Source organism: Microchirus variegatus (genome assembly GCF_963457635.1).
Source record: "Microchirus variegatus genome assembly, chromosome: 1".
Taxonomy (NCBI): Eukaryota; Metazoa; Chordata; class Actinopteri; order Pleuronectiformes; family Soleidae; genus Microchirus; species Microchirus variegatus.
Genome location: NC_139802.1, coordinates 9,734,402 through 9,755,067, shown reverse-complemented (window position 1 = coordinate 9,755,067; position 20,666 = coordinate 9,734,402). Strand labels below are relative to the sequence as shown.

At 39.8% G+C, this 20,666-nt stretch overlaps 1 protein-coding gene across 1 annotated transcript in view; it reads left to right on the top strand.

Moving 5' to 3' along the window:
- The window catches only part of znf236 (zinc finger protein 236), a gene marked incomplete at its 5' end in the record, with an annotated part of 41,961 nt that extends 21,614 nt beyond the window's left edge, over positions 1 to 20,347 (top strand). The window contains 17 exons of the mRNA XM_083898041.1: positions 380 to 522; positions 1,102 to 1,202; positions 2,948 to 3,099; positions 3,290 to 3,466; positions 3,575 to 3,875; positions 5,258 to 5,361; positions 5,936 to 6,373; positions 8,738 to 8,880; positions 9,783 to 10,014; positions 10,110 to 10,301; positions 10,933 to 11,091; positions 13,664 to 13,821; positions 13,985 to 14,107; positions 14,328 to 14,522; positions 15,863 to 15,992; positions 17,197 to 17,370; positions 20,208 to 20,347. Of these exons, the coding sequence (XP_083754167.1) occupies positions 380 to 522; positions 1,102 to 1,202; positions 2,948 to 3,099; positions 3,290 to 3,466; positions 3,575 to 3,875; positions 5,258 to 5,361; positions 5,936 to 6,373; positions 8,738 to 8,880; positions 9,783 to 10,014; positions 10,110 to 10,301; positions 10,933 to 11,091; positions 13,664 to 13,821; positions 13,985 to 14,107; positions 14,328 to 14,522; positions 15,863 to 15,992; positions 17,197 to 17,370; positions 20,208 to 20,329 (3,044 nt within the window). The 3' untranslated portion in view covers positions 20,330 to 20,347. The remainder of the gene's footprint in view (positions 1 to 379; positions 523 to 1,101; positions 1,203 to 2,947; positions 3,100 to 3,289; positions 3,467 to 3,574; positions 3,876 to 5,257; positions 5,362 to 5,935; positions 6,374 to 8,737; positions 8,881 to 9,782; positions 10,015 to 10,109; positions 10,302 to 10,932; positions 11,092 to 13,663; positions 13,822 to 13,984; positions 14,108 to 14,327; positions 14,523 to 15,862; positions 15,993 to 17,196; positions 17,371 to 20,207) is intronic.
- Between the last annotated feature and the right edge of the window lie 319 nt (positions 20,348 to 20,666).

The following is a 20,666-nucleotide window of genomic DNA, read 5'->3' as shown; positions in this document are numbered from 1 at the left end:
CTGTGTTGGTCATAAGTTATAGTCAACAATTAAAATGAATGGTTATGCTCAGTGAATCAACAATGTCCACATTCCTGCTCATGGGTCAGGTTTCTGCCTGTTATTTTGCTGTGCTGTGCTGAAGTCAGAGTTTTGCTTCATTGATTTATCAGGTGCATTTTTGCTGAGAAACAAATGCAGCAATTGCATTACATAATCAAGTTCCTTAAGTTTAGTTTTCATTGCTAGGCTTTTCCTCACAAAACCATATTATTTGATCTGCAGACCTCTGTTTTATTTACTCTTTGAGCTTTTTTGAATCCAATGTTTCCGTCAGCCAATGCTCTCAAATATGATCCCTAACTCAAGAGACTGGTTATTCTTTGTTGTTTCCCCCCAGGTTTCACCATCCCTGAATCCAACTATAATCAGCCCCAGTTCTCCACTGTCCAGCAGCTGCAGGATTCCAGCACCCTTGAGTCTCAGGCCCTATCGTCCAGCTATCATCCCCCCAATATGCTCCATGTTCCCAGTGCTGAGGTGGTGAGTAGTGCACTGCATGGCCCCTTTTTGTATAAGAGTGATTTTTAGTATAATGGGCTGATAATGTTGTTTTGTGATTGCTTTTGTGTAGAGTAGATAAATGTATAGATTTTAAAACAAGAAGCTGAATAGATTTGCATATGAATAGCACACGAATCAATCTCGAATAATTAGAGTGGGTAAGGTAGAAAATAAAAGTAAAATGTAGAATGTAGTTACTACATGTGGAATAGATTTGCTTGATTAATGGACTCAATAATTATACAAGACAATGGGAAGCAAATGTGAAGGTCTTCACATGTGTCATGTCTTTATTCTCTTTCTTTTCTTTTGTTAATTCTTGTCTCATTTCTAAGACAGGTAACACGGGTAGTAGTGAGGTAGACATTGCATAGACATTATGGGGAAATATAATGTGCTCATTAGTTTAAGAGATGAATGCTGAACCGCTGTCACATCTTTGTGTGAATGTGGGACAGATGGCAGTTGTCCCTTTGTCTTCATGCAGTCTGTCTGTATCTCCATATCTATATATTATTCTCCATTATGCCTGATGTTGGTTTGTCTTTTTTTATTCAGACAAATGGGCTTCTTCAGCAGAGCGATCAGACTGAACTTCAGCTGACTGAGACACCGGACTACCAGGATAACAGTGAAGACAGCAATAAGAGAGCCTACAGGTTTAGTACTGTGTTATTGTGTATTTATGTTGCGAGCCCATGTCTGTATTAGTGTCCTCATAATGTATTCTCTGCACGTCACCTTTCAATTTCCAACCCTTTGTAAAGACGTCATTTTAAAGCAACCTACCTTTCTTTCAACACATTCTCTGAAGATTCTGGGTGTTCTCAGATTATTTAATCTCTTCACCAGGTTTTTAGTAGTTAAGTTTAACATTTGACCTGGTCATTCAGGTATATTCAGTAACTCTCATAAAAGACCACTTTTTGCCATCAAGTCTCTTCCTTTCTCGATGCCATCATAGATGCACTCTGCTATAGATGTGGCATCAGCCATGCAATGATGCAAAATAGGATTTTACCTAAAGCACTTGGATTGTCACACTTGGGGGTAACATTTTCTTGCCCTTTCAAACAGAAAATCTGCTCTTTAAGCACTTTAAGAGTAATTTGTCACACGCTAACTCATTCGAAGTAGCTTTTGCCAAGTTATTCAGAATTTTTTTTGGCTTGAGCATGCTGCTATCACATATGGAGGTGCAGAAATTTTTTTTTTGAAATTTTGGAAGTTGAAAGTTTAGTGAAGAAACACAATAAACACACAGATTAACACCCACAAGTGCAGAATACTGTGTCTTTGATCTGATACAAGTGAGATACGGATAATGGTTGATGGCAATAGCTTCATCACTCAGTTAGAGCACAGAGCCACTCCACTCTTTAAAGACAGAGCAACTGTCAATGAGAAAAAAAATCACATAGTTACATCATTATTGTTACTATGAGTGGGCTGCTTAGTTTTCGCTAAAAAGATGTTTGGTCTCAGACTCTTTCATTGAGCAGCGTGAACCGAGTGTAGGAACGCAGCAGGAAAAAGTCCAGATAATTCACATAGTAAATTGTAAATTGTAAATGGTCTGTATTTACTGCATATAAGAGTGTCCTGCGTCCTGCATGCTCTTGAGCTGAATGCAAACTCACACCTGGACGTTCTGGACATTCTCCTACTTTTGTGAATGCCTTTGACTTAGACATTCTCCTGCAGCTGTCCTTATATGCAAAAGAAAAAACACAGGAAAATGACAATTGATTTGTTTCGAGCATCTTGGAGAACTTGCCATAGTTTGTTCATGGATTTTTGATTCGATTACAAAAGTGATTATTATTAAGAATTACCTGAAAACTGTGGAACACAAGAACAGCATAGTGCAGCATAAATCCACATTCAAGGCCAAGAAGAATCTAATGTTTCTACGTTTTGTTTTTTCTTTCATGATTTACCTTCAAGTCAAAAGGTTCAGATCCAGAGTGTCACACAACATAATTAACGGTAGCCCACAAGGCACCTCGGCAAATAAACAAACAGAACCTTTATTTCACCTGCCAGCTGTTATGGGAAAAGTGGACACTTGGCTGTCAGACTGGAACTGTGGAAGTGGCATTAAGTTGTTTCTCCTGGGTTTTGATAGCCCTTATGACCTGCTGAAGTTTGTTTGTGAAGTCACTGAGTATTCTCTTGAGTTTCATATTTGAAAGAAACTGATGGAAATCACACGTTTACGCATGTTAAGTTAATGTGTGAGAGTTTCTGATATTTCATTTGCAGACTACCTCTCACTTTGCAAGAGGAAAAGCATCAATTATTGATTTACTTCAGTATCATGCCTATTTGACTGAAAACAAGTATGGGATTTTGAGCACGTCTGACTTGTAAACATTTCTTAAACGCACTTTCTCATCTTCAGGTGTACGTGGTGTAATAAAGGCTTTAAAAAATCAAGCCATCTGAAGCAGCATGTACGCTCCCACACTGGAGAGAAACCGTACAGATGTAACCTCTGTGGACGAGCCTTCGTGTCAGCTGGAGTGCTAAAGTCCCACCTCAACACACATACAGGTGAGGAGTCTCCAAATGCCTTCCTGCATTACATTTTAAGATCACCAACAGTCGGGGAAAAAGTGAATATATTAATCCCTGTACGCAACCATTTATGTCACAAGAAAAGTTCTTGTACACTTTCCAAGAACCGATTTTCTAAAAGTAACCCTGAAACCTGCTGGCTGCCACTGTCATCTGTCGCTTACAGGAGTGAAGCCATTCAAGTGCAACATCTGTGATGCCTCATTCACCACCAATGGTAGCCTGAACCGCCACATGATCATCCACATCAAGTCTTTCAAATGCACCTTGTGCAATGATAGCTTCAGGAACAGCCTGCTGTTTAAAAAACATATGAAGAAGGAGCATGATGTGGTCAATCAAAGTAAGGCAGTTGATGAATATAGAACAGATTGATTTTACTCAATATGATGGTGCAGTTATTGTTGCCTACTGTGAAGTGTGAGCTTGACTCCTATTCTCCCAGTTATAGGTCTGGCTAGTCAAGATGAGGAAGTGGATGAAGAGGAAGAGGATGAGGAATGCGAGCAAAAGTTATCAAAGAGGAGGGGTTTGGAGATCATCACATTCACGAAGGAGCAGACAGATGAGCTGGCAAAGGATCCCGGCGAAGAGGCTTCAGTGTCGGAGCGGATCCTCGCCCAGTCAGCGGCAGAGCGGGATCGCATCAGCGAGATCAAAGACAAGGCTGTAGAGCTGGAGACAGAACCCAAGTTCCCAAACTTTTGCAATTTCTGCCCCAAGAGCTTCAAGAAGCCCAGTGATCTCATTAGGTAAAAATGTCAAAGTATTTTTGTTGTTGATAAGGAAAAAAAATTTAGTTTGAAACTACAAACTATTTGTTTTCTAGATTGTGTTATAGGAAATTCTGGTATATTCTGTGGCTGATTTGTGTAGACTAAATAATTTACTTTTAATTTGAGTGTGTTGTGCTCTCAAGTCCTCCTGCCATTACTGGCACTAAACGGTGTGTTTAACTGAACACAGTGAAAGTGACAGCAACAGGTATGTTTGGTTGTTCACTTTCGACAGCCGTCAACCCCTTAGGCAGACAAGGGTACTCTACGTTAATTATTCAGGACTCAAACCTGTCTGAAAATAATTATACTTCAGACTTTGAGGATAAACAACATAATATGTATCTACTGCTTCCCTCTGACAAGCACAGTTTGGATGAGAAAGTTAGGGGTGTTAAGCCCAGCAGGAGTAAGCATATAATACTAATGTATTTGTCACAAGGTAATGAAAATGGTAAACACGCAATACTAGCTAATTCTGGGTTTTAGGTTGCATTCACTGAGGATTTTTTTTATATTTTACAGAAACTTAAGTATTTACATTTCAAGCTAATCCCCAGGAACAATCATTACCATATCTATTGCTGGCCAACACCGTGTTTGCTCAAGAGCTGTCACAAAAAGTGAGTTGGAGCAGAGAAAAGTAGCTGTATCGGGCCTGGCTTTTCTCCACACAATTGTTACTAAAGTTTGTACCATACTTATCAACTACTATGAAACATGTTTAGTTCAGATCTTCCTATTTCCCTATGCGATTAACAGAGGTACTAATGCGCCAGATATCACATCTTAAAACTGCAGAAAATAATGAAATAGTGCACAGGAATCCCGATCTGTGTAGAGCAGTCATAAAATGTCTTTTAAGGGTGTGAAAACACCCTGATGTGTTACTTTGTGATGAAGAAGGAAAAGTGCAAACAAAGCTGTTCACATGTCTCTTCTGGGAGCAAAGAACTGCTGACTTTGGTTTCTGTGAATTAACAGTAACATTTTAAATGCATATAAAAAAGCAAAAGGAGAGGTGAAAAAAATCTAGTGGGGATTTTAAAATCCTTTAAACCTGGTTTATTTAATGCACCATGTACATTTCCAGCTGTGCCCCCTTTGAACTGAGCTTTGACAGCACAGATATTGACCCGGTGAACCACACATGTATTATTTATGTTAACTTATTTTCAGACAGGGTACATTTGCATTTTTGTATAGCTTATGTGACATCAACAGTGGGAGCAAAGAGGCATGACATTGATGAGTTCTCCCTGGTTGAAAACAAGTAAACACTGCCAGAGCTGCTATGTTTTTTTTCCCCCACTTATAAATCTCTCATCTGTCACTCTTTCAAATACCTCAATGTCTAGGCACATCCGGATTCATACAGGAGAAAGGCCTTACAAGTGTGATGAATGCGGAAAGAGTTTCACTGTGAAATCTACCCTGGATTGTCATGTGAAAACACATACAGGTTGGTGTTTCTCATTAGAATTAATTCCCATCCCTTATAATAAGGTGCTGATTGTTATGGTTTTTTTTCATTGTATTTATTCAGCTCAGTTTTCGGAGGGATATGCCAAAATCAGTAGAAATTATTGTTATTATCATTATTACCAATGTCTGTAGAGTCAATATCATGCTACTCTCAGTAGCCATTTTAGTTCATACAGGCAACTCACTGTAAAAAGGACCTATGGTTTTGTATCAAACTGCAGGAAGTTACAAATTCTATCATGCGACTATTCTTAAAATCACAACATAATGTTAATTATGAATAATTACAAAATAATTACTTATTGTTTTATGTTGGGTGTATGTAATTAATGAACATGCTCTGCAAGAACGCAAATAATATTTTTCAAAATGTTTTACTAATTACTATCATGAGAATGAATTTACAGTTGTCATACAGTAAATGTAGCATTATATCAATGTGTTTCCACTAATCTAATTGTCGAGGGCTTGAAAGTGTAGTTAGTTCTGGAGTTGTGATCAATCTCATGTTCACTTGAATGCATTTAATGCTCTTCTTACTTACTTTGCAGGTCAAAAACTGTTCAGCTGTCACATGTGCAACACCTCCTTCTCTACAAAAGGCAGCTTAAAGGTGCACATGCGTCTCCACACGGGCTCCAAGCCTTTCAAATGTCCATTCTGCGAACTCCGATTCAGAACGTCAGGCCATCGCAAAACCCACATCCAGTTCCACCTTCGTCCAACTGGCGACAACCGCAGGTCCAAGCGATCTGCCTCATCCACTGGTCAGGCCGCTCAGGACCCAGGGACAGCTCAGGCTGTGACACAGGGCCAGGGGCAGCAGCCAGCTGCTTCAGAGGCTCTTCCACCTGTGGGTCTGCTGCAGACATCCAACTCTGACCCGGGAATTTATCTCCCAGCCAATCAAGTCCTGACGGGGCAGTATGACCAGAATCTGCTGCAACCGGGATTGGTGGGACAGGCCATCCTGCCTGCCACTCTGTCAGGTAGGGATTATATCTATTCACATACACTCAATAGTGCACACAGAAAGAAAACAGGACATAAATGAATAATGCAGAGCAGCAGATTATGAAAAAGGCTTGTTCAGTTGTGTTCTGTGTAGAGTAGCACAGCAAGAACAGTTAAAGGTTTCTTTATTTTAATATAAATGTATAATTTAGCAGATTTTATTGACTCAGATGGAATGACTTGAAATGCTAAAGCTGTGGCTGAGATATTTTTCACACATATGAGTCATATAGTTTTAATTTAATTCATCATGTACAGTACTGCGAGTTTAATGTTGGGCTGGTGATAAATGTACTGCAGCTTGTGGGTGGAACTGAAATACTGTGGGAGGATCATTTCTAATGTCAGTCGCTCACTGTATAATCAATTGGCAACATCACTAATCTTACTGAGGAAAAGATGAATTACATTACAGCGCCTGATCAGGAAGATGCTTTATCTCCTCCAGTCACCCTCTGTGCTCTTCCTCTTCTGCAGTCCTGACACCCTGTTTGATCATTTTCAGGACAAATCAGCTTTTATGTGGTTCCAAAAGCTCTGGGAAAACATTAACTTGTGTTATTATTATTATTATTCCTCTGTACGATCAGCTTATAAATGATAAGTCCTCTTATAGTAGATTTTGCTGAAAAATATTGCCTTCCACAAACTTTTGTTTGCATTGTTTGTTTAGATGGAGCTATGTAAAATGCTTAAATATGAAATCATCAACCTTTTGGCTTAAACTTGATGATAAAACTCACTGCACAGTCTCATGTTGATAGAAAACCCTAACCTCCCATATTTATATCAGTCCCCTTTAAATTCTGCCTTCAAAAGGAACTGCATTATCCCATATCAAACACAAAGAAGAGATTAGTATTCCCCCAATATCTGATGTGTTTGTCTTCAAACAGGGCTATTTATTATGACACATCTCCAGGTTTGAGGAAAGAAAGTTGTCTGTTGCCCCTTTAACCCATTAAGGCCTGAAGCGCCTGGAAAAAATGTCTCTAAAACCTGAGGTTCAATGACTGATTTCCCAGCCTCTGTAGCAGATAGGAACACAATTCAAAAAGCATTTGAGAGCTTACACCTGTAACTTTCCTGTGAAATTTTGTTTATTGAGATACAAAAAGAATATAAAATTAAAGTGAATAACTATTTTCAATTAAAAAACAGGGCAAAATCAGTGACTTGATTTTGCCCTGATGGAGTGTGAAGAATGACTGTAACAGTCTGCTTCACATGTGACCGTGATAGTGCTTACATCGCTGTGGCATCTGCAGGTAAATCCACTGTCAACGCTGATGCACGGTTGTAAACACTCCGTCGATTACGGTGGTATTTATCGTCGTTATCGCTGACCTCGTCGTCTTCAAACATAATTATGTCTTAACCATAAATCCCGGTCGATTTGTTCAGCGCGTTCAAAGTTATCAGCGATGACGTCATCGAAGACGAAACTCCTCAAAATCACTGCCTTCAGAAACCTCTCCGCTGTCAAAGTCCTCCATGTTTGTGAGAAGTAATTTCAAAACAATGTCGTGAGGAACCCTTATACCCCCCAAAATTGACGTATCCGCTTAACTGGCGTCTATGAGAAAATAAAACGCGCAGCCGCTTTCCCGGCAACAATGGTAGAAGTGCGGCAATGCTTTCCCGGCATCAATGGGTTGAAAGGGAGCTGTAAAGCAACACATGCTTTCCTGAAGGTATTTCTTTAAGGTAAATATGTAGACTAAACATTTTGTTCTTTGTTTTCTTCTCCACGTTCACCATAGCAATTTTTGTACACCTCACTCAAGCGCCGCTGTTTTTGAGTGAAGTGCTCTATTTACTGTGAAGGAAAAAATAACTCCTTTCATCATCGAGTAAAATACACTGAAAACATTCTCTTTGTTGTTCCTCAGTCTTTTGGAATAATATTCACAAGCCGTTCACTATCCTTACATGTGGGATATTCTTGCATCATCAGACAGCATCAGAGTTTTGTTGGCATCTCAGGAGCTGTGGATATAATGTTTTATATTTCATCTCTTCGTTTCATCTCGCCTTTGGTGTGAAATATACAAATATCTCACGTTCTGATTTTCCTCATTGAAAATAAACAGTTTTAGGCAAACAAGCTCTTAACATACTGTTAACATGCTTCTCAAATGTAGTAGTTCCCTATACGTTTTGACTTATAAAATCTTAATGATTTCGACTGAGCTAAACAGGAGTTTATTTATTAAGTATAGACACAGGTTGAGGCAGGGGGAAAATAGTACTACCTGTCCCACTGATACCTGGAAAGTTACTTAAAACATTAGAAAAATTATGAAATATTCAAATATGTCCTTGTGTGTGTGTTGCAGCTACAGGAGACCTGACTGTATCTCTCCCAGATGGTCTAACTACACTGGACGGCATCCACCTGCAGCTAACCCCAGCTAACCTGGTTTGCCCCAACGTCCAGATCTCTGGCATCGATACCAACATCAACAACATCACACTACAGGTTGCACACACCTCCTGCCGACCCTTGTTTTATAATCCATGTGTTTTATCACCTTGACTCTAAGCTGTGGATAAGTCAGGTCAATTATTTTAGGCCCTTTTCTGTTGCGCAGTCAGGCTTCTTTGTATAACTGAGGCTGTGCTCTGTAGTCCATTGTATTTCCACACAGAAAGAAGTCTTATGAATAATATCTTCTTCTATGAGGTTAAAATTTGCATTAATATGATAAATATCTAAAACCTTGACTGCAAGGATAAAATGCTATTTATTATCTCACAAGAGACACATAATACAGTATATGGTGTAATGATTGGTAGTGGTTTACATTACAAATATATAGTATTTACATTGTATAATCTAATTTTACAATGTGGATGGCTTATGGACAATAACGTCAATAAAATGTCCATGTCAGTCAGCCTCCATGAGCTCCTCCTCGCAGCTGCAGCTCTCCCTGAAAATTGAAATACTGTATGTTATAATTTATGCTCATAAAGCAGAAAGCTGTATGAGGACAGCAAATTAATCCACTGACAATTGTCCTCGCAGCAAATGTTGGTTAAAATGAACCCACAGCATAACTCACTGAATCAATTCAATCATTATACTCCCTGTGTACATCCCCCAAGGCATGATGTGCTTGTGTGTGCTGTACCTTAAAAAATTAAAGTGTGATTAGACACAGAAAAATAAAGTGTGAGCAGGGGGACAATATATCAGATTTTTAAAACCCCCGTACTGAGCTAAGTGATGAGCAGTCCAGTAAAACTCTCCAAGAGAAGGAGTTTTTATAGTGCTGCTGTGTGGGGAGTCATAATATATAGGTCTGCAAGTCATAAAAACAAATTTGTTTTCTTTGGCTTCTCATCTTCACTTACCTGAAGTGCAACTTTTCCTTCCAGATTGACCACGCCCTCCTACAACAGACATTACAACAGGGCGGTCTCCTCTCTCATCCCCTGAGCGTCGACACTGGCCTCGTCACCCATTCCAACAGCCAGCTCATGTCCACCACCGACCCCTCTGTGTCCGCCAATGTCGTCATTCACCCGCTGACCAGCCTGGCCCTGCAGCCCTCCACCATCACACCTGCACAGGTCACAATGGCTGGCCTCTCTGAGCAGGACACCGCAGGTACTCCTGCTGGGAAAGAACAGACACCGACCCAAATCATACACCTACCATTATGAGCTGAATAGCTGATGTTTTCCTTCCTGTGTGTCCCGCAGGTTCTCAGGACCTAAGTCATGTCATAAGCAGCTCAGGGCTGGTAGCTGGAGGCAGCAGTGGTCAGGAGATCACACTGACCATCAACAACTCCAGCCTAACACAAGCCCTTGCCCAGGTACAGGCCCAGGCCTCAGCTGCAGGGTCCAGCAGTGGGGCAGGAAACCCTCAAGAGATCACCCTAACCATATCAGGTACAGACAGATCAGTTAAAATAACATGAAATTACCTTTTAATCAAGTCACATTAATCTTTTTAATGTTTTTCACAAATCAAGATTAGAAGGCTCATTATAAGCAGTATTAGTTTGTTCTGTACACCATCATCTATCAGCAGGTGTTTTAGTTTGTATCCACATTCTAAGTTAAGGCTCAGTCCCTATGAGTAAGCTCAGGTCATTGCTGTCCATGACTGGAGCAGTGTTTCCTCTAGGTGGTAATGGTCTTCCTTTTATTCAGAATCCTCATATACTATTTATTGTCTGTGTTGTGATTCAAATCATTTTCAAGTCAGGGTGAAGGAAACTATTCTTATTCATAGCCTTATGTTTTTTTTTTCTGGAAGCTGCACCGAGAACATTTTGTTTTCACATTTGGTGAGGATATTTCACAGTAAACATGGCTTACCAGCAAAATATGTGAAGCAATTTTTTTGTTTTCTTTTTTATTCAACTTTATTTATCATGTAGAATTTTTCAGACAAACCAAAATATGTAATGTTTCAACCTACCCTGATCAAAGAAAAACATATTTAGAAATACAGTATTAATCAATATATAAACTAAGAATTCAAGGTGAAAAACAGCCTTTGCCCACATTGTTGCAGGTCAAGATCTTCTCCCACAACATGGCAACCATAATGTTACTGATATGAATGGCAACATCAGGCTGGCATCATCACTCAGTAGTCAGCCCACCACTGCAACTCTGACCATCACCAATGACCACCTCCTACCTCAGAGTCCCGCTAACACTGGAATGACAGGTAAGGTGATGATTTCTAAAAAGACATAGAGTATATTTAAATAATCTTTTGTCTTTTACAGAGCTGCTTTTGCAGTTGAATGCAAATAGCTGATTATTGTGTGACCTTAGTTTGTGGAAAAAACAAAAACAAATCAAGCACTGTTTACTCTTTGCAGATCTCATCTTTAACATGATTAAGTCGAAGTCACATCACTGCAAGAGCTGAATTGCAAATATCAGGTTGACATAAGATTGCAGATAGTATCGTAAGCAGGGTAGCCATCCATAAACTGAGATGATTCACCTTGATAAACAGATACATCCCTGTTCTTCCACTTACTGCCAGTCACGCAGTATCACCTTGTGCTACTGCTTGTATTTACTGCTTTGTAGTCTTTAAGGATACACACACCAATTTTACGCACACACACACACACACACATTTTCTAAATAACAAACCACTTTGTTTTCATGTTTGTTGGCCATTAGTGTAATCCTTATCTGACTCTACGTAGCTCAAATCACATTGGGCCAGAAGGTGAATACATCTCAGTGAAATGTTACTATTACTTACTCTAATATATCTGCTAGCTGATATGTGTTAGAAAAAAACAGATTTGAAATTCATGGTTATGAATAAACTAACTTTTGCTTTATCAACATAAATCCCTTCCATCAGCAGACTAATTGACACAAAAGCATCTCTGACCTTTGTCATGCCAGTGGCAATGAGCATATCGCACAACAACCTCCACAACGCACCTGAGCAGAACTTACTGAATTGCCACCCTTGTATTGGAATGAGTAATCATATTGTGTGGGAGGTGTTTGTCTTAGCAGCTGCAGTAAATTGCTCCCACCATATGATGACTCAAATAATGTGTTGGCAGTATTTCACCTTTTCTATGAAAGTGACCAAACAAAGTTTTCTCTGTTTTGTTTAGCCATCAGCGAAACAGCAGGCAACCTGTAGCTGCTCCAAAATACACACAATACATGACAGGATACACGTGTTCGCATTCAACTCGTATGTTTATCCAGTGAAAGAGGGCACATGATCAAAATAACACCAGATGCGATAGCAACTCTTGCTCAGATCCCTTTAATGTTTCAGAAGCAGTGTTTCTTGCCTCCAAATTTGCAGGGAAAGATTGCAGAATAAAGCTAAAGCACTGACAGAGACTCAAATAAGCTCATGATCAATGCCCTTTTCATGACATGGCAGACTAAGGTGAGTGCTGCCACTACAAAGTCATCAAAGTGTATGGAAGCTAAAATAGCTGCAACATAGACATTCACGGTTGAATCAGGATTGTCTTGTCCGAGCACAAAAGTAAAAGTAGCTGCAAATGACTATATATCAGATCAGTAAAGACCGTGGAGCTGCAGACACTGACTATTGCTTGGGTTGGCAAGCCATTTTAATTGAATATGATTCATAATCACCTAACAATGCCGTGATACTGAGCTGACGTGTACTTTCTTGTATACTGTATTTGCACTGTACACACCTGCATAGAAATGTGAATTACTGCCACCTAATGCTTGTGCAGTCCAATCTGTGATAAGTAAGTGGGAGGCCTGTGTGCTGTGAAAGAAGCAGATGATTTGTTTTATCGGAGATGGCGTCTGTTGACCGACTTGCTTGCCACCTAGAAACTTAATCAAGTTCCCAGTTTCATCTCTGTCTCTCGCTTCATTACCCGCCTCTCTCAGATTGAGTGGAAAACCTTCCCACTGCTTCACAGAGACACAGGGAGCATCTTTGCTTTTGTTGTTCAGAGCCATCTTGGCTTTTTTTTATTGAACTGCAAGATAAACTAATGTTATTCACAACCAATTTATTATATGTTTCTTCTCAGACCAAACCTATTGTCAGTGAATTTGTTTGTCTTACTATTTTTATTCAGGGAACAGTGAGTACCAAAAGGGCTTAGGTATCCAGCTGGTTGTACTTGCCTAAACAAATACTCAGGTGCATACTGCGAGGTAGTGACAAACAATCCCTGCACTGTCTATATTTCATGTTTCCATTGTGGCCTGTAACCATAGAAACCCTTTCAGTGCAGCATGGGAGGATTTTATTCAGCAACTTAATCTCTGGATCCTTTAACAGAAGCATTATTCAGCCATTTCTTAATGGAGTTTTAGTAAATTGATGGGATAAAATTGTTGATGTTCAAATTTAATTTATTGCTTAGCATCAAATATCTGTTAACCCAGCACCATCTCCAGCACAACACATAATACCCACATGAAAACTGTCTGAACACAAAGTTAATGACTTTTGACTCAAATATGGATTGCAATAAAAATGACAAAAACTACTACTACTAACTGTTCAAGCAATTTGACAGGCTCCAAACTGGGAGAAACTGACATTTCTAAGGGCACTAGTGTGTGCAGTGTGGTGGACATGTGACAGATATATCACTTAAGGCAGAGAAAGGATGTGCAAGGCAATGTCCCACGCACGTGATGCTAGTGAGTTAGTTGAGGCTGGTGATATGGGTACTGCGCTAGTAATAATGATGATAATAAAATAAAAACTCAAGTAGTCTAACCCCAGTTTTTTTCCTTCATCTTACCAGTGACCAGCCTTCCACCAAGCACCACCTTGTCACATACTTCAGTGTCCCAGACCCTAGTGATGTCACCAGGAGGTGTCGCCGGTGATGGCAGTGTTACACTAACCCTTGCTGATGCACAGGGTATGCTGGACGGTGTCACTCTAAACCTCAATGCTCAGGTAAAAAGGTTGACTGTACAGTGTGTTAAAGTGTGTTGCTGGAGAGGGTAGAGCACACAAGAGCATCACAAATTCAATGATCGTAGTACGAGTCTGTGACGAGCAAACATAACATAATTGAGTTTGTCAGCTGCCTTTTAATAAGGTTTCTTTTTATCCTCAGGGCCAGACGTTTCCTGCTGTCCTGAATGACTCTGGTCTGTCGGGGCAGACAGCCAGCTCAGGCCAGCAGATCATACTGGTCAGTCACCAATCTGCAAACGGAGCCTCTGACAGTGGCTATAATGTAAGTGTGTTTGTCCTCTGTGTGTGTTTATATCTACGGAGGGGGAGCTGTGAAACAAGGAGGACATAATTAATTAATTCAACAAGTATTTGTGATAGGAAGACAATAATCAGACATCCAGAGGAGTCAAGTGTCTGAGAGTTGTTTTTTATATACAATATATAAACACCATTCCTCAATCAGACGTTCAAGTAATCGTCCATGTTTGTATGTGATTCAGATTTCCGATGATGGGCATACGGGTGTTAAGGATGCTCAGATGGAGAGTGAAAGTCGGAACCAGTGTTACTACTGTAACCAGGTGTTCCAGAATGCCAACACTTTGCGCCGCCATTGCAGACAAGCTCACGGCAAGGACCGCTGCCATGTCTGTAGTGTCTGTAACAAGGCTTTCAAGCGGGCCACACACTTGAAGGTAAGAACACGCATACACACTGTAGCCTCAAATGCTTATTTAATATTAGGCAATTGAAATGCTGATATAGATTAAGCTACTGCTTCCTTTCTATAAGCAGTGCACTTGCTTATTTAAACTACTATTTAAAGCATCGGTGAATGAATACAATTAATGAAACATTTTGTTTTGTTAATTCATCAGTACCTCCACCTAAGGTTGAAAAAGTAAAGACTCATAGAAACAGTTAAGAAAGGGAAGTACAGCCTCTCTCAATGACACAAATATAAGGATTTTCATCAAATGGATCTCAGATAGACTCTTATAAACTGTCACTCTTTCCAACACAACAAAACACTTAAACTGAGGAGTGTTTTACAGCCAAATTAGGGAGAGGGCCATGTGCACTTCTCTTTTCTCGCTCTCATCTTCCTGTTGTTTAGGCACTCGAGCACATAAAGTCTCTCAGATCATAGGGATAAAAGAGGAGGGTATGGCTTTATGCCGAAGCACTTTCCCCTACGCATGTCATGTTTCTTAGAAAAGGTCTGTCTGCCATAGGCTTTTACTTCAGTAAATGTGCCTCAATCTGCTGAGCGGTAATTGTCTCTCATAAAAGTAATGACACAGAGATTAGGTACATGTCACAGTGAGAGTGACCAAACTCCATCCTCTACAGATCCCCAGGCTGCTCATTAGTCTCCAATGAGAACTCCAATGTTGATTTTAGATTTTTAAAAAGGCCCAGTGGTGAGGAAGATAAATTGGTATTGCAGTTACTTTTCATTTTGTTTGCCTGTGGATAACACATTTCCAATTTAATTATAGCCAGAAAACCAAGACCTTGGCTTTATAATTAGAGCACAAGAAAAAAAAAAAAAATTAAAGCAGCTTCCGCTTGACAGCCAGTGTTACACGCTATGTTCACCATTCGTAGCCTCTCAAAGGAAATGGATTAAATGAATGTGTTGTAGGCTATGTGGCCTCATTCAGAATATGTATGAGTAAATATGTTGTTCATAAGTTCCTGGAGTATGGTTTCATGTATCTTTTAATAGGACACATGTAATGTAACAACGGTATTGAAAATAGAGGAAATGGTAACAGAAAGTGTTTTTCATTGGGCTGATTTCCCAAAACCAGCCCAAGCCTTTTTTTTTTATAAGCACTGCGTTAAAAATGCTTTGTCCTCCCTTATAAACATGACATAGTTACCTCCAGACTTGCTCCGAGTCATGCTCCAAATACTAATCAGTTCCTCATAGGACCAAAATGATATCTGAAGTCATATCCACATGGTAGTCAGGGGACAATGTGCTGGGTTTATCATGATGAAATTCAATTTTTGCTTGTGTCGACAGGAACACGAGCAGGTGCACCAGCCCGGCCCCTCACCCAGCTCACAGAAGCCCCGAGTCTTCAACTGCTCCTCCTGCGTGAAGGCATTCGCCAAGCGTAGCCAGCTGGAGAGACACAACAGAACACACACAGGTAAGAGGATTATGGAAGGAAATGTTTCACTGACGTCATAGCAGAAGTTGCAGCTGTGTCTTCAGCTCTGCGTTTCAAATTTAAATCCGCCAGTTGTTACTATATTTATAACCTGTACACCACAATGAGATCGTAGTGTGTGCGTTAATTGTATTGTAACCAGCAGTATGGAAATGCTGAAGAAGAGATTCATGTATTATGAAATTATAATTTTTTTTTTTAATGTTTTCTAAGTACAATACAGATAGCATAACCATCACCCATACAAGTATTTAATGTGTTTATTTATAATAGTATATAATATTTAGAGGAGGATTTGTGAAAGAAACATTTGTGCACCATGGGAAACAAAGTAGATCAGATCTGACGTGTGATTTAAAATGCATGCTTCTATTATTTTGTCCTGAGTGTGTTTTACCAGTGAAATCCCTATGTCAACATAAAACATGATGAATTGTTGAACTGGCATGACACAAAAACAATGTTTTTGTTTGCTCCCAGATTATCTAATGAATAGCTTCCCATATATCGGTCCAGAGAAACAAAGACCTGCAATAAATAGGAAATGTAAACGTAAAAAAACAGCATCCCTCGCTGATGTGTGATATTTAGCAGCTGTCAACTTCCCTTTCACTCTCCCTAATTCATACATTCATACAATACACATCTACTAAGCGTCTAAATGCCCTGAATGTCTCATCTCTCTGTGAAATCCTAGGCACCCAGACATGATTATCAGCCTTCAGTGTGCATAAAGAAACAATTCAGTTGGCCTATTACCATTTGAATAGACTCATTTGAATGCTGTTAAGAAAGATTCTCATTGGTCCCTTTTCTATTCTGGTTCATTTCACCATTCATTCTTTTTTTTGCCTTTTATTTTTACAAAGCAACAGCTAAAAATCTTATATTTTCCCTAGTGCATGTTAAGATCAGCAGCTACAATGAATGTACAGTGGAATGACAGTGCTTATTTGACAAGGAAGAGTGACATAACCATGTTACAAACGGTTAACAGTTTGTAAATACTGTTAATTTATATCTGTTTTTTTAAGTTTTAAGTTTAAACTATGTCTAGCAAACGAAGAATAACCTTGTATACAGTATATAGTGTAGGATAGCCCTAAACATATTCTTGCAAGTTTAGACAGTGTGTCTTTGCCGCCAATACTAATACATGTGGCATGTCTGCTTTTTCGGGCAGGCGAGCGTCCCTTCAAATGCAGTCAGTGTGACAAGGCTTTCAACCAGAAGAGTGCTCTGCAGGTCCACATGGTCAAACACACTGGAAAGAAGCCCTTCAAGTGTGAAGTGTGCAGCATCAGGTTCACGCAGAAGAGCAACATGAAGCACCACATGAAGAGATCTCACGGCTACGGTGAGCAGATAACCAACATATCATATCACACACACACATGATGAAAGATGATCACCTCTCATTCCCTCTCTGTTTATTTCACTCTCACTGAGGAACAGTATCAGGATGGATAAGCATTTAATAATGAGGTCCATAGGGTTCCTAACTCTTGTCATTGTCCCTCCAGAACTGTCTTTTAATGAATCCAGTCAGTCCTGGTCTTTGTTTGCGATATTATCAGTCATAACCAGTGACCCTTTTTAATTAATACGGTATCATACAAATGATTAGGTAATCAATCATCAACCTTTTTTTATTTGAATTGAAAAGAAAAGTTTGATCAAAGCTCTTTTTCACTGTGAAAGAAAAGCAGTGGAAAAAGGAGGCGTGGACCGCTTTCTATCACCACAAAGCATCTGAGGGCTGGATGAAGTGAATTAATTTTCTCGACGCATAACGTCAATGTTTTCCCCGAGACTAACGTCACTAAGGTAATGAGGCATCAGGTATGTCAGGGAAAAAAACAGTCATGTTACATTAACTGTTAATATGAGTCTGATGTTAACGGAAATGTTAATCTTTTCAGTGGAAACAAATGTCTGTTGCATTCAAGGATCAAACAAGTTCACACAATTCTGATTAAGCTTCACATGACTCTCTCCGTGTTTCTCAGTATTGCGACACAGCTGTGATACATTTTAGGGAAGGCTAAAGGAATTAACTCTGGTCCTCTGAAACATGAGTGAGGTAGCGAGATACTTTGTCTTTTGGTGACATAGGTTGCACACTGGAGCTTTAATTGATGCTAACAAGTTTACACCATTCAGTTGGTTTGAGTAGATTCTCTCATCCTGGATTCATCACAATCCCAATCCCAGAATGACAGAAGGTCCTTAAGCCTGAGCCGTGGTCTCCTTTTCCTTGTGTCTTCATGTGTGTTTGTGAGTGTTTATGTGTCTGTGTGTGCGTGCGTGCGTGCGTGCGTGTGTGTGTGTCCCATAGCCATCTCACGTAATGCTATATTTTCCGCATAATAGGCACAGCACATGAAAAGGTGTCCTTGAACACTAAAGACTGCTGGCAGACATTGTTGGTCTCCCTCTGCGGAGCCTGAACTGTCTCTCAATTCTCTCTTCCCCCGATGATACTCCTCGCTATCTGATGAGAACGAGCCCAACAATGGCAGCACTCATGCTCGCCATTAATGCGTCTGCACGTCCGCCAAGGATACTGTAGAGCAAGAAAACTGTAGCAACGGGCCTATCGCCTGTTCTCTTGAAGCTATCGTCTTTGTTATCAGCAGATGCTTGTTCGGAATTTTAAGTCACCGCTTCAGTCGAGCCCTGGTCCATGACTCCCCTTTGGTTTAACATTGGCCAAGAGTGCAACCAACTCACTCTCACATTGGCTTTCACTTCACTCCCAACATCCCACCTCAGAGTCTGGCGGGCGCTTTTTGATGTTGACCCGTGGAGAACACTGCTGACAGATCTGTTCTACTTATTCAACTTGACACATGTCCCCACACTGACTGGAAGCTCGATGGTGTAAAAAGTCATGTCTGAGATTCTGACCTCTGTAGTGTTGCAGGGAATAAGTTCCAGACTTAATTAGGTTAGAGATTCACTTCTAAATCTTTCAAGGTATTCTGTCTTCCTGCAAATCCTAGCAAGACCCTTAGAAAGCAAGACCAACGGTATGCTTCCAGGTCAGATAAAAACGTTTATAAACGTAAAAGGGATTGAAGAGACATCCATATGATCATCTAGTCACATATATAACTAGGCATTTATTTTCTGATATGCATCTTTTTTTCTCCATCTATGGTGACAGTGTGGCTTTCAGAAAATAAAATATAATTTGCTGGATTATCAGTCAATCCTGGTTGATTCCTGTTGACTTCATCAGACATTTAGACTCTTAACTTGTGAGTGTCATCATCAGATCAAAATGTCCTTTTGTCCACTTCATTAGTTTCTGACTAGAAATGACATTTTCCTAGAACATGATGGATACATAATTTCACGCTACATTTTTTTTTTACATTTAAAAACCAGCACTGATGATAATCAAACATAAAAGCAACAATTCCTCTTGAAACTTGTCAGAATATCCTCTTACCACATGGGTCATAATTCTAGTTCTGTTTTTATGCTTTTATTTTATTACTTCTTTTTTTTTTTTTTATCTCTATTTGTGTTTTTTATTTATGACGCACTTTGTGACTTTGTTTTACAGTGCTATATAATTCAAGATTATACTTACTGCACTTTTTGTTATTTAATCCTCAGTCTGTGAGTGGTGGTAAGTGAGTGGTTATGACTGTGTATAACCGGTTTAATGATGCTGATCTGACAAATTCACTGTGTGCAACGACAACAAAGGAGTGGTAACCATAAATGTACCTTTTGGTTGTATGATATTTTGGAATTGGTCTCTGTTTGTGTACATAATCTTGTAATTTCTTCATATCAAAATGAGAGACTCCCTTGTACAATCCTTTTGCTTATGTGTTTGAAGTGTTAGAGATATAGAGAGAGACATAATAGAGGCAAATAATATAATGACTCTTACTTTAAAACTCAATTCAGTGCATGGCCTGCAGCAGGAGAACAAGCCCGTGTGAATCTCTGCTGTTTTGTGTTGAAGATATTTTAAGCTGAATACAACTATGACACATGACTCATGCCATATTTACAGCCCACAATGATCATATCCTACTGTAACTGTAAATGTGTTAATGGGCTTTTTCTTCTGCCTCATGAAGCTCTGTTATTACCCATCTCGAGGACTGCTTCGAGAGTCATGCAGCATGGTACTCATCCTCCATTCCCCCCCCCCCCACTTTCTCTTCCCAGGTCAGATCCAGGATGTGTCCCTGAGCCAAGGAGAGGTGGCGCCCCAGGTTGAGGTCACTCCCGAACTTGACCTGGAGGTTGTTCCCGAATCATCTGGAGACTGGCAAAATGTCTTCCCCTGACAGCAAGCAAAATGTTGAGTGCAGTGAGTTTTACGACCCAACAGCAAAGCCTGTCAACCATTTTGCGCCTCTCAAATGTATTACTCGGTTAGAAAAACATCGTCAAACATTTAAGATTTGCACCACAGTATATCAAAGGCTTTTACTGTGGTCGCAGTGTACTCCAATTAGAGCAAATTAACAGTGAAGTAAGGGGGGTCTGTCTCCCTCTGATTGGCTTAATGACTTTCATCTGTTTTGCTGGAGTCTGATTGTCACTACGATAAGCTTCAGAGAGGTTTTGCTCAATAAGCACATGTATCCCAGTGGTCCCTATAATCCTGACAATGTTATAGAG